The sequence below is a fragment of the Mustela nivalis genome, assembly GCF_964662115.1.
Source record: "Mustela nivalis genome assembly, chromosome: 10".
NCBI classification, from domain to species: Eukaryota; Metazoa; Chordata; class Mammalia; order Carnivora; family Mustelidae; genus Mustela; species Mustela nivalis.
The window spans coordinates 31604972-31619822 of NC_139029.1; the positions used below are offsets into that span (position 1 = coordinate 31604972).

The 14851-nt window shown below is 40.1% G+C and overlaps 1 protein-coding gene across 3 annotated transcripts in view; it reads left to right on the forward strand.

Moving 5' to 3' along the window:
- The window catches only part of CCDC30 (coiled-coil domain containing 30), a 96449-nt gene extending 82458 nt beyond the window's left edge, over positions 1-13991 (forward strand). For 2 of the 3 annotated variants that reach the window (XM_082687133.1, XM_082687134.1), the window contains 3 exons: positions 892-1033; positions 13226-13290; positions 13630-13991. In XM_082687133.1, the coding sequence (XP_082543259.1) occupies positions 892-1033; positions 13226-13290; positions 13630-13726 (304 nt within the window). In that variant the 3' untranslated portion in view covers positions 13727-13991. Of the gene's footprint in view, positions 1-891; positions 1034-4588; positions 4726-13225; positions 13291-13629 lie in introns of all 3 variants that reach the window. The other variant, XM_082687135.1, reaches the window with a different exon arrangement.
- Positions 13992-14851: the final 860 nt, after the last annotated feature.

Below are 14851 nucleotides of genomic sequence, written 5' to 3' on the forward strand. Positions count from 1 at the left end.
CATAATCCTTTCATGTTTCCTCTATGTCATAGCATGGATCAGCACTTCATTCCTTTTCGTGGCACAATCATGTTCCACTGTACATGTTCCATGTTTTGCTTATCCTTTCATCAGTTGTTGGTCTTTGGGTTGTTTCCACCTTTTGGCTATTGTGAATAGTGCTACTATGAATATTCACATGCAAGCTTTTGTGTGGACAAATGTTTTCACTTCTCTAGAGTAGATGCCTAGGAGTGGAGCTGCCAGGTCCTACAGTCAGGCTTTTTCCAAAGAGGCTGCACTGTTTGACCAGAAGTGTTTGAGAGTTCCAATTTCTCTACATCTTTGCTAGCACTTGTTATTGTCTTCTTTTTTATTTTAGCCAGTCTGGTGGGTGGGAAGTAGTCTCTCACTGTAGCTTTGATTTATGTTTCCTTATCAGCTAATGATGTTGAACATCATTCACGTGCTTATTGGCAATAAGTCTGATTTATGTCAGAATCTGAGTTAGAGTCTTGAACAGAGACCTGCCTAGAATTGGCCTCCAATGTCCAGACTCGGAGCAAGGACCAGGAATGGACTCAGTTATCAGAGACTGAAGTGGGTTATATCACTGTCCAAGGGTATAGACAAGAATTTGAAACTTAAATTAATGACTGAACTCCATGGAACAGGATTCAGAATTACAGGGATCAAAAGTCAAGTTGCGGGTGACTAAAGCTGGTGCTGTTTAGGGGGTTACCCTTAGTCCATTCCCCCACATGGGGGCCAGAAGTCCTGCAGATGGAAGGCAGGAAAGTACCTGCCTCTGGTGAAAGCAAGAGGAGAAAACCCAAGAAAGGTGCACAGTGAGAAAGCAACATAAATGTCCACTGTGCTCAGCTGAACCTCTATTTAAATTTACTTTTATAGAACCTATAATGAGAAACATCACCATCACAAAGCCAAGCTTCGCAGAGTCAAGGACTGTTTAAGTCACAAAATAGAACTACGAGATAAGAGAATTGAACAACTGGAAAATGAAATCAGAGGTCTGCAGCAGCAAATGGAAAAGGTGAGCAGAAAGGTGAAGAGCTCCCCAGTGTGCTGTGGCTCAGCTCATTCAAGAAAACCCACTCGTGCTTTGACTCTCTTGTGGCCTTTTCATACCCTAGGTTCTCGTTTCCTTCCTTTGTACCTTCTTTTGATGTGAATAATTCTGCCAAAAAGTATGTAAGACTCATGGTGCTGGTAAACTGAATCAGACACTGAAAATATCCTGCACTGCCAACTCTGGTCAGTGTCTTGTCTTCAAATGACAATGTCTGCTCTTAAATATCCATCAGCAGAGACTTCCAGACTGCCCTCCACAGCGCATTCCTACTTCACAGTGCCCTCATTTTGCCTCAAACTTCCATCAGTTTTGGGGATGCCTGGGTGGCTCAGTGGGTTAAGCCTCTGCCTTTGGCTCAGGTCATGATCTCAGGGTTCTGGAATCGAGCCCCTCATCGGGCTTTCTGCTCAGCAGGGAGCCTGCTTCCTCCTCTCTCTCTCTGCCTGCCTCTCTGCCTACTTGTGATCTCTATCTGTCAAATACATAAACAAAATCTTAAAAAAAAAAAAAAAAAACTTCCATCAGTTTTAAATGGCAGGGAAAACTGGTGACCCCTATTTATCAGTCCCTGTGTAGTATCTGCAGGCTTTTTTTCTAAATATCTATGTCTTCATCTTTGTCCCGTTGCCCCTGTGACTTACTGGTAGGCAGGAGGAAAGTGAGACCAATGGCATGGAATCAACTGCAGAACGGTCTTGAGATCATTAAACTACATTAATTCAACTAACTAGGCCAGTAATGCTTTCCCTTCTCGAGATGCCTAGCCCCATCAGAATTTTGAAAACTCTGTGCTCACTCCTAAAATACTCATTTTTGTGTATGTGCCAAGGATCCCCAAAGAATTCATGTAATTTCAGTCATTTCATGGGCTATTATGGGATGGTTCAGAATTCTAGACTACACACGATGAAACATTTTTGGATTATAACAGATGGGTCACCAATGTTTAAAAAAAAATTCCTCCTGATACTCCACACTGTAGTGAGAGAGGAAAATAGTTGGATTTTGCAGTATTTTTCTCTTTGGACACTAAACTGTCAAACTTTTAAAGACTCCGATCTAAGTTAGACTCACAACTAGGAAAAGCACATGAAAAGCACTACAGAAGTAAGGAGCAATCCTGGTTCACGGGCCCACTGGAAAGAGCAGTCTACTTCTGCATTACCACTCTCTTGATAGCCTGCCTTCCACTCTTAGACTTATATGACAGAAACAGCCCCCTACTTCTTTGAATTGTGAATTGTGTCCACCACAAATTCGTGTCTATCCAGAACCTCAGAATGTGATCTGATTTGGAAATAAGGTCTTCACAGGTGTAATTAGTTAAAATGAGGTCATGGTGGATTAGGGTTGGCCCTAAATCCAATATGACTGGTGTGTTTATAAGAAGAACAGGCACGCGTAGACACATGCAGGGGCAGGAGGCCATGTGACAATGCAGGCAGGTCTCAGAGGGATACAGCTATGTCAGGGAGCACCAGGGATTCTTTGTAAACTCCAGAAGCTAAGAGAGAGGCATGGAGCCCCCCAGAAGGAACTAACCTAGCTAAGACTCCAATTTCAGACTTGTAGCCTCCACAAATGTGAGAAAACCAATTCCTGTTGTTTTAAGCCATCCAGTGTGTGGTAATTTGTTCCAACAGTATTGGGAAACTGATACATCTACCCAGAGAACCACAGATCTCCAGGAGAGATGGCAAATAAGCAGAGGCTAAGGAAGAGCAGTTGGTCCCTTTGCTCACTGCCATTGAAGGCTGCTGGGGGCTTTGGCCATAGGCAGATACAAAATCTAGACCTGCCACTTCATAGTACTGTGGCCTGGCACAAATCTCTGGGTATCATTTTCCTTGTCCATGAAATGACGGAACTAATCCCCACCTCACGAGGCTTTTGTGCAGTTAAAATAGGAAATGCCCGAAGTGGCACCTAACACAGACAACTTTCCAGAGATGTTCTTTTCTTCTCTTTTGGTATAAGCTCTCTTAGAAACATGCTGATTGGTAGATGTACAGTTCACAAGAGAAATTGTTAATAGAATAGGAAATACTTAACCTAGAGAAGACTGGTATGAGATCTTTTAATGCCACAGTGCTACAAACCTAAAGGTCCTGATTTTACTTATTTTAGGGCCTGTGGATCAGAGCCACGAGCTTAAAAAAGCTGGGCTCACCTTCCAAGCACCAAGTCTCTAGAAAGTAATGCCACTTTTTTGGGATTTCATTCCTTCAGCCTTCTCTTTATACAGTGAGCCATTTGAGTCTCCTGACTGTTGTAAACATCCAAACCAGATTTCTCCAAATATTTTATCCTTTTATTAAAGCAGGAGTTCTGATTTTCTCGTTCAAAAAAAAAAAAAATAAGGCACTTCCAAGGGTAGAATGTCAGTAGTCTGCCCCATCCGGTTTCCTTTCTAATCCAGTTGTAACCACAGAGTAGTGTTGGTGGGATTACTGCTTCTTTTCTCAATCCTTACCAGAAATGTATTTAAATAAGAGCAGACAAGACTGCTATTAGATATGAAAAGGTCCTGGCTGTGGAACTTAAAAATCTGGAGTGGTTTGTTTCAGAACATAATGTAATATCCTCTCTTACCGTTCTTGAATAATAGATGGCATCTTTTCTGGATGATCTATATTAGTGCCTTATTTAAAAGAAAGAAATGAATTTGCCCCTCTTAACTCTATGATTCACCAGCTGCCAGCAGCTCATTATCCTTCTCCCATCCCCACTCACTCCCACCTTTGCCAGGTGGGGTGTCAACACAGAAGCGTGAAGGCACTTACCATTGACAGGGCATCAGTGAAGTGAGAAGGGCAACTCTACACTTTCGAGCTTCTAAACTCCTCACCCACTGTGATATTTATTAATAGCTACTGACTCTTTCAATACAAGAACATTAGTATTTTTTCACAAGATACACCCCTTTGTCATTTTAGCTATAACTTTGCTAGCTATTGCTTTCTGGGGAAATTGTTGGTAGAAAATGAGACATGGTGTCAAGTTAGAAGTCTTTTCAGCATGAGCACTGTAAGGATATTCTCCGTAGCCACCTTACCTGCTCCATGTGCCAAGGCTACTGAGATCCTGATGCTGGTTGCCAAGTGTGGGGGCTAAATTCGCCATCTCCTCCGTTTGCCTTAAAAAGACTATTGCCACAATGCAGATGGAGATGTATTATATGGGAAAATGTCAAACTGAAGCTTTGGGGGATCCAGTTGCATTTGGTAGTGATTTGATACCTACAATGTTAGAATACACATGAAAGCCTTGGGACCTTCTTGGAAGTTGAGTGCTCAGATATTTTTAAATGTTAACCCAGGAGAATGATTAATTGTTCAAAAAGAATACAGGACCTAATATAACCAAAATAAACAGAAGAACTGTCCAGCTGACAATGTCAGCAAACAGGTAAAAACAGACAAGGGGACAAGAGAGGAAAAGTAAAGAAGGGAAATTTGGGGGCAACTTCATAATTCTTCCTCCTGCTGTGATAATGAAGGGCTTTATTTTCTCTAGAAAAAGGCATTCCAGGATGAGGTCATTGCTCAAAATAATATACTGCTCCTAGAGAAAAGGAAACTTCTGGAACAAGTCACAGAGCAAAAAGAATTGATCTACAACAATAAATTGTTAATATCTTCAGTCCAGAACAGGTAGGTGTGGTCCTGCCTCAGGAGCCAATGAACTCTGCAAGGATGTTTCTCCCTCAATGAAGAGATTGTTCCAGAGACTATCCTTTGAGTTTGCAGCCTGTCTTGTAATCGTTGCTCTGCTGCCTGCTGTTTTCAGCAGTTCATGGAAATGTTATGAAATTAAAGAGAAAAAGATCATGAAGGAGATGGGTCAGCTACTCAGATGGGCTCTTGCACGTGGGCATTGCCTGACTGAGGACCTAGCTGTGCTTGTCCTGGCCTGTTGCTTCGTGTGTTGACACTCATTTTTGTCATCTGATACCTGTGGAATGAAGGTAGATCAAGAGAGGAACAGTCATACTAGTGCCTTAAATTCATGAAACCCTTAGGATACCAATTGTATTCATTTATTATGAGAAATAGTCCCAGCAGAGAAGAATTCACACATCAGCCAGCCCAAGCGCTCTCTCCTCTACTAGGAAACTCCAGTTACAATGAAAAACTTCCTTGGAGCACAGAATTAGGGCAAAGAGAATGGTTTGATCTTAATACATAGAGTCACCAGTAATAACTATAATGATTAATATTTTTTGAGCACTTATGATGTGCAAGGCATTGTTCTAAGCTCCCTCTCTCTCACCAGTCCTCACACCAATCCCACAAGGGAGGCTCTGGGACTAACCTTATTTTATGGGTGAGAAAGCCAAGGTCCAGGGACACTTGGGAACTCAGACAGCCTGGTCAGGGACAGAGCAGTGTAGGACCCTCAGTAGCTTGGCTGTAGAGCCCATAGCACCGCAGTCTGAGGGGAGATATGCCCACTAGAACTCTCCTTTCTGCTGTTGTGGGCACACACTTCTCAGGGCAGGCCTGGAGAGTCTCTGACAATCTCTTACTCTCTGTGTCTCCCTTTTTGTATACTCTGTATAAGCCATTGCCCTTCTCAAACTATGTCATTGATTCTGACATTCCCAACACAACTGACTTATTACCCGTGCCTTAACATTAATGATGTTCCCATCTTGCCCTCCTAAAAACACACTCTGGCCATCTGGATTGGACTTATATGTTTTCCTTGGAATAAGTTTCTTCTACAGGATGCTTCTTTCTTTCACAGATGAGTAAACTGAGGCTCAGATTTGGTAATTTGCCAAAGGTCACACAGCTAGTACGTGACAGAACCCAAACTCAAACACAAATCTCTGATTAACACTATTATACCACCTTGTGTCCCAAATAAACCATGGCCCAGGGGCGCCTGGGTGGCTCACTGGGCTAAAGCCTCTGCCTTTGGCTCAGGTCATGATCCCAGGGTCCTGGGATCGAGACCCTGCATCAGGCTCTCTGCTTGGCAGGGAGCCTGTTTCCTCCTCTCTCTCTGCCTACTTGTGATCTCTCTCAAATAAATAAAATCTTTAAAAAGAAAAAAAAAAAAAAAAAACCATGGCCCAGGAGAGTGAGTCTTATAGAGTGGGTAGGAACTCAGGCTTAGACATCTAAAAGAGCCAGATTGGCATCTCAGCTCTATGACTTTCTGGGTTTTGGTCCTTAAAACAAGTTGCTTTTCTCTGGACTTCAGTTTCCTCATCTGTAAAATAGGCTTTATAACAATATCCATTTCATGGAGTTGTTGCAAGATCAGATGACACAATGCATGAGCAGGTTTAAGTGTTTACTCTGTGGGTAAGGCATGGTGCTGAAGTACATGGTCAGTATTTGGTAAATGGTTGCTGCTGCTGCTGCTGCTGCTGCTGCTACTGCCACTACTACTACTACTGCCACTGCTGCTATTTCTACTGCTGTTGCTGCTGCTACTGCCACTACTACTGCTATTACTACTGTGTTGCTGCTACTACTATTACTACCACTCTTGCTGCTACTACTGCCACTGCTACTATTACTACTGCTGTTGCTGCTACTACCACTGCTGCTATGACTATTACTATGGTTATTACTACTATTGCTACTGCTTCTGTTACTGCTACTACACCTACTACTATTACTACTGCTGCTGTGACTGCTGTGACTGCTGCTATTACTACTGCTCCTAATATTACTGTTACTACAGCTGTGACTGCTGTTACTACTACTGCTCCTAATATTACTGTTACTACAGCTGCTGCTAATACTGCTACTATTACCATTACTACAGCTGCTGCTATTACTACTGTTATGACTACGGCTGCTAGTACCACTACTACTGCTGCTACTACTACTGTTGCTGCTGCTAACACTGCTGGTATTACTATTACTATTGCTGCTGCTGTTTCTACTGCTGCTGCTGCTACTATTAGTGCTGCTGCTACTGCTGCTATTACTACTGCTGTTTCTGCTGTTGCTACTGCTGGTACTGGTGCTACTATCACTATTACTGTTGCTATGGTTACGACTACTACTGCAACTACTATTACAAAAGTATGGGATGGCTGTATGAGATCAGAACCATACACAGGCTGTATAGCTACAATATTTGAAGGGATGCAGACTCTCTTATTTCAGTCCCACCCCTACATGGGATCATATCCTTCATCAAGTTTCTCAAGACTAGAATTGTGCCTTTCCTTTCATACTCTTGCATATGGTATGTCTCTGTTCTCAATATGTTTTTAGTGACTGTGTACAGGCCAAAGCTTATTCATTTCTACTTGGTCTTGGAAAGTGGTGAGAATTGTTCTGCCAAAGTTGGTTCCATAATCTAGGCAGTGGGCTAAGACCCAGAGCTAGTGGTAAGTGGGACATAGTTTTGAGTTTTTAGTAATGATACAGAGATTTTTACTATTCTTCTGATCTGTCCCATTTTAGAGTACTTCCTCTGGATAAAGAAAATAAGCAATTGCAGGAAACCAGTATCGCTTACACAGCAGGTTGTTATCTTAGAGCATATCACAAGGAGCATCCAGGCTTACAAAGGAGAGATAAGATGCATGCTTCTGTCGTGTCCTTCATATAAAGCTTAGTTGCTAAGGTTATTGTGTTCTGTCTCCATCTTCATGTAGCATTTGGCCTCATGGTGGCCTGTGGCAAAGAAGTTCATTGGCTACACCAGAACAGTAGACCCTGAGACTCCTCTTGGCCAGCTTTGGTCTTCATTGGGTCAGCTTGGGGCCTGGACTCATGACCCTGAGATCAATAGCTGAGCCAAGATTAAGAGTAGGATGCCCAACCAGCTGAGCTACCCAAGTATTCCTGGGTCAGCTTTTAGTAAACACTCTCCTCCTATATGATCCCAAAGAGATTGTGCGTGTCCCATATCTTCTTCAACAGTGTATCACCATTGTCTTTTTGCTTCTCTATCTCATCAAATCAGCAGTGAGATCCTGGAGGGCAAGGATTATATCTCATATATCATTTTAGCTATAGACAGGTGCTCTATAAATATTTGAGAATGAATGACTACTAAATATTTTCACATGTATGCCTCATTCTCAACCCTGTTTGCCATGGATTATTCTAGCTCTGTCTCAGAAATGAGCAAATCTGAGGCCCTGAGAGGTAAATGAAGATAGTCTGGTTTGGCAAGTAGTCAAACCTAAGGTCAGAGTCAGAGAAAAGCAATGATGTTACAAAGATCCAAGCAGACAAGTAGTCAAGTCCAGATAGATGCAGCCAATAGTATAGCCTCAGAGAAGGTCCAGAGTCTGGCTGGTAAATGTGTCAGGGAGAGGGACTTCAATGAGCAGAGTTGCATTCTGAATCTAAGATAGAGGCTGCTTGCTTTCTCCCCTAGTTTGTATCACCTGCTAGATGTTTACTTCCAGGATACTTCATGTAGACCCTGCCTGTTGGGTACTATTGCTGTGAACATAGGACCCACATCTGGCTTGCTTTCAGAAAGGTGATTATTTCTGGGGTGGCTGGGTTGCTCAATCAGTTGGGTGTCCAACTCTTGATTCTGCTCAGGTCATAGTCTTGGGGTCCTGGGATCAAGCCCCATGTTGGGCTCTGCACTCAGCACAGAATCTTGGGATTCTTTCTTGCCCTCTCCCTCTTCCCCTCCCCTAACCGGTGCACACACTTCTCTCAGGTCAATAAATAAAATCTTAAAAAAAAAAGAAAGGTGATTATTTCCAAACTATATGAGTTGTTTCATAGATTTTATCCAAATTAGAACTGCCAGATTACGCAGTTTAATTTCTAGTAGTTAATTTTTTTGCTTGCGCTACAGCTGTTCTCACCTATGCTAAGTCCTAGGGATATGAAGATAGACTGTGTTTCTGGAAATCTTTAGTAGAGAAGGACATGAATAAGCACTACAGTATTATAGTTGCTGAGTCTTTTATTTTTTTTAAGATTTTATTTATATATTTGACAGAGATCACAAGTAGGCCAAGAGCCTGGCAGATAGAGAGGAGGAAGCAGGCTCTCTGCTGAGCAGAGAGTCAATGTGGGACTCGATTCCAGGACCCTGGAATCACAACCCAAGCCAAAGGCAGAAGCCTTAACCCACTGAGCCACCCAGGCTCCCCAATAGTTGATGAGTCTTAATGGTGTGTATACTAGACCTGATAGCTTTGAGATCCACAACATTACCCTCAAAGAAGATAAAAATGTGATAGGGGTAAAGACTATAGTATGTCAGCTCCACATTTCATATGTGAAAAAAGTACCAACTTGTAACGTCTTCATACGTGTTAACTCCAAAATTGTTTTTAAACTTAGAATCTTAAGCATCTTCCAATTCAATCCCCTCATTTTATACAGGAGATAAAACTCAAGAGAGGCTAAATGGTATGCCTGAGTCACACTGCTAACATTTCCCACATCTCCTGATTCTCGGTGATTGAGTATCATACTATAAATGGATCACTATATAGATCCCTGAGATCAGACATATCCTAGATCTTCTCCTTCCTTGCAACACCTCAGAGGCTAAAATGGTAGGAGCTTGACATTTGTTGAGTGCTTGCTATGTGCCTGGTACTGTGCTAAGCATTTTATGTACATTATCTCATTTAATCTACAATCTATTCTGCCCATTTTCACAGCTGAGGAAACTGAGCTTTAGAGATGTAAAATGACATCATTGGCCAAGGCACATCACCAATAAGTAGAAGAACAGGGACTGAAGCCAACTCTTCTGTGGTACCTTATTCTTAGCCACTATCTCGTAATACCCCAACTCTACTGTTTCCCTTTCAGGATATGGGGGTAACCAGGGACATGGTCTTGTAAGAGACCATATTGTGTCCTGTGTTGTAATCCCATATTTCCTCTCTATTGGATTATAAAATCTCTAAGAGCAGGAACTATGTCCATCATGTTACCCTCTGCATCCCAAGCACTTAGTACCTGGGTTAGAGCAACAACTTAATTCATCTCCTTTCAGTCTTTTCTCCTAATCTGTCCTGCCCATGCCTCCAGACTAATCTTCATGAAGCACTGCCTGTCTTCATAGTACTTCATCCCATAGAGTTTCAGAGACTTGTTTTGTCTATCTGATAAAGTTCATTCAACAAATATTTATTAGGCATATGCAGAGTGCCAGGCCTCATGCTGCCCCTCCTTTGTGGTTTGGATATGGTGATGTACAAGATAGAGTGTCTGCCATCAGAGAACTCAGCCTTGATGAAAGTGACCATCATATAACCAGCAACTGCCATACACTGTATGAGTTCTACCATAATGGTAGGCCCAGAAGGCTGTGAAAACAGGAAGAGTGGCATCTAAACCTATCTGGGGTGGTTAGGGAAGGATTTCAGAGCTATACTTCCAGAGTTAGAAGAACTGAAGCCACATAGGAACTTCCTATAGTCCAAATAACTTTCTGACATCAAACAAGCTTGATCAAAGGAAACCAATCTGTTTACTGTTTCCCCCCAAACTCTGGTTTCCTCCCACTAGATCATGTATTTCCCTTACTTGGAAAGACACATCCCATCTTCCTTCCTTCTTTCATCTTCCTGGCTTTTGTTTTTTGAAATACTATTGTTCTGCTAGCCTATAGCTAGAAGGGCCTTTACAAAATATAATCTGAACATATGACCCAAAGCCATACAAGGACTTACCGCAGTCCTCCTTAGGCTCTTCTTGGAAATCCCTCTCCCTCCACTGCCTTCTCCCATGACTTCCTTGCCCCAGATTTTCTCTTGGCTACTGTCCCTCGTAATTTAACCTAAATACCTTCTCTTCCATAACGCTTTTTCTGAATCCTCCCATCTCCAAATATAGCTTTGTGTCCTTGATAGGACTTCTCACTGCTCCTTATGTCCCAAATACCAGCTCAGCATTTTACTAGTTGTGTGGAAGGAGGAAACCTCATTTACCTTATAGTTCCTTCATCTGGGAAAATGAAGTTATAATATTCAAAGGTGGCCTTTCCTCACCAAAATCTGTATATGAATATTTATAGCAACATTATTGATAAGAGCTAAGAGGTGTAAACAGCCTAAATGTCTATCAGCTGAGGAATGGGTAGACAAAATGTGATATATCCATTCATACAGTGGAATATCACTTAGCCACAAAAAAGGAATGAAGTATTGATCCATGTTATAAGACAGATGAACTTTAAGGATATTATGTGAAGTGAGAAAAATCCAGTCACCATATATTATATGATTCCATTTATATAAAATGTTCAGAGTAGACAAATATATAGACATAGAAGTAACTGAGTACTTGCCTAGGGCTGAGGCATTGAAAGATGGGAGGTGTAGTTAAAGGGTATTGGGTTTATACCGAGGGTGATGAAGATATTCTAAAATTTATTGTAATAGTTGTACAACCCTGTGAATATACAAAAAAACACTGAATTGTGTACTTTATTTTTATTTATTTATTTGAGAGAGAGAGAAAAAAAGTGCAACTGGGAGGAGGAGCAGAGGTAGAGAGAAGCAGACTCCAAGCTGAGTGAGGAGCCTGACACAGGACTTGATTTCATGACCTGAGATCACGACCTGAGCCAAAACCAAGAGTCAGATGCTTATCCAACTGAGCCACCCAGGCACCCCAAATTATGTACTTTAAATGATTGAGTTGTAGAGTGTGTGAATTATATCTCCATAAAGCTATTACAAGAGTGAGTGAATGAATGAATGATAAAAATTTCAGAGATGGCTACTGGGGTTAAAGTAGAATAATTAAAATAATGCATATAAAGTACCTGGTATATTGCTTGGCAAATTAATGGCATTCAATAAATGCAGCTTCTTTCTCTCAGTGAATACATTTGTTTCCATATTGAACACTTACTGAGTTCCTCCCATATGTTAGATATGTTTATGTTAATTAATTTTTGCAATAACCCTGAAAAATTAGTGATTAATTGTTATTCTCACACTTTAAATGTAGGAAACAAAACTCAGAGAGGTGATGGGACATATCAAGAGTCTAACTAGTCTAACTAGTAGAGCCAGAATTCAAATTCTCTGAATGGTAGTTTTTTCTTCCTTATAGAATCTCCTCATTTATTTCAGGATAACTAAGAATTTCTCACAGAAATTGGGTTGGTGTGTATCAAAGTTTAAACAGAGGTCCAAGTTTAGGGGAATTGGTAAACCCCATAATTGTATGTAATATTTGATCTGTGTTGGTAAGTTTCTATAAGAAAGGTATTTGGTTTTTAAAGTCACAGATTTTTTAAAAAAAATACTTTTTTTCATGATTTAAAGGGACAGAAAATGTTTACCAGATTATTAAGTAAAAACTTACCTAATAGAACAGAATGATTATATCAGTTAATATGAGGTAATACATGTAGGACAATAGATACAATAAGAAGGCTTACAATGAAAGTGCTAATATAAAAGTATAAGATTTATATTTTTATAATTACTAGATATTCTATAGGTATTTAGGGATTACATTTTTTCAGTTTTATTGAGATGTAATTGGCATATAACATTCATTGTATAAGTTAAAAAGTATAAAAAAGTAAAACTATTTTTTTTCCTGGCAATGAGAACTTTTTAAGATCTAGTGTCTTAGCAACTTTCAAATATACAGTACATTGTTATAAACTGTAGTCTTCATGGTATACATTACATCCCCAGAATGTATCTTACAACTGGAAATTTGTACCTTTTGACCACCTTCACCTAATTCCTCCATCCACGACCCCCCCACCTCTAGCAACCACAAATCTGATCTCTGCTTCTATAGTTCGTTTTTTTTTTTTTTGAGATTGTACATATATGTAAGATCATGATGCTATGAATATGGGGTGGGGCACAGATATCTTCAGGCAGTGATTTCATTTTTTCCAGATACCCAGAAGTGGAATTGTTGGATCATATGGTATTTCTGTTTTTAATTTTTTGAGGAAACCCCATACTGTTTTCCAAAGTGGCTAAACCAAAGTACGTGCCCATCAACAGTTCAACAAGGGTTTCCTTTTCTCCACATCCTTGCCAGCATTTGTTATCTCTCTCTCTCTTTTTTTTTAATGATAGTCATTCTAGCAAGTAGGAGGGGAGGGGGTTAAATTTTTAACCAAAAATATCTATAAAGTACATGTTTTAGGATCATATTGCCAATGGTTTATAATTATAATTTTAAATATTCATCCTTTATTTTCTTTCAGAACACAATTTCTGACATCCCTGAATTTGAATTGTTGAATAAAATCTTGCCCTTACAAGACTCCAGGTTAGTAAAGTCAGGACAGTCATCTGCAAGACTGAGAGTCATGACCGCCTAGCTCATCCTGAGTTGCTGGCTTAACAGAGCATAGCATTGGGGAGTAATGTTTCTATATTTAGTATTTGAATTTTTTTTCCGGTCCCTTCTCTTTTTCCACCTCCTCACCCCCACACCTTACAGGATCTCGAATCCATACATGTAAGTTTAAGGTAAATGTTATTTGGTTTCCTTTGTGTTTGAGAGTTGTAAAAAACTGAAATCCTATGGCTGCCTTGTTCCCTGTAACCCCAAAGTGCTACCAAGTGATTCTGTTTTCACAAAATCCTCATATATGGCCATTCTTAGTTTTTCAGGAACAGGTTTGGTAGAGTCGGGCAGAAGTCTTCAAGAGATTACAAAAACATACATCAGAAGCAGCAATGATAAATCCCAATTTCCATGAGTCTCTTTCGTGTTCACGGAATTCTGAAGCTGGATACATGAACTTGGCTTTTATGAAAGAGACACAGCACATCCAAGAACAAGACCCAAAATCAGAGCCATAAAATCACTGGTGGCCAAAACTAGACTGATAAAGCTGCTAACTTAAAGCATGAGGGTGGAACATGACACGTAAAAGAGTTACCAAGGATCCCCACTGGACATCAACGAAGAGTCCTTGTCCTCAGAATTGCTGATAAATTTATTAAACTAGTTGTAAAAATGGATTTCTCAAGTTTGCTTGATATCCTCAAATATCCTTATATTGATCTGAAATAGTGACTTAAGCTCAATGGTTTAATTAGGGGTCTGTTCAGTAGAGCACCTATATAGCTAACTCAGCACTTTCCCCCATTATCATGGATATTATTTATTTTTTAAAAGTAAAAACAATGTAATCGTATTAAATCAAATACTTTAAAAAGAAAGAGAAATCTCCTATAATCCTGCATTCTCAAGACAACTATTTTTATTTTATTCCTTTTTGGTTCTTATTCAAATGCATATTTTTTTAAATTTAGAAACAAATTTTATCAAATGCATATATTTTTAAGTGTTGTTATGTTGTATGTTCATTTTCACAGTCTGATTTTTAGTTTAACATACCATAAAACACTTTTCAATATTTTAATAGTCTTCATAATTATTCCTTCAGTAGCCACATCATGTTTATAAATTCTCTCATTGTTTGCATTCAAGTTGTTTCTTTTTCACTATTTGAGATTAAGCTGTAGTGAAAGTCTTTGTGAATGTAGCTCTTCTTTTTCTCTTGAGTTATTCTGAAACAATTGGCATAATTGGGTCAGAGGATACAAATGTTATATAGTTTGGTATTTCACTTGTGTTGCTTTAAAAAAAAGTCAACATGATGTTTCTATAGTCAACCTCTTTATTTTTTTCTTTTCTTTTCTTTTTCTTTATTAAGTAGGCTCCACGCCCAGCATGGAGCCCAGTGTGGGGCTTTCACGACCCTGTAATCAAGACCTGAGCTGAGACTGAGTAGGATGCTTAACCAACTGAGCCACCCAGGTGCCCCTATAGTCAGCATCTTTAAACTTCTTGATCCATAAAATGGGAACAGTAGTCG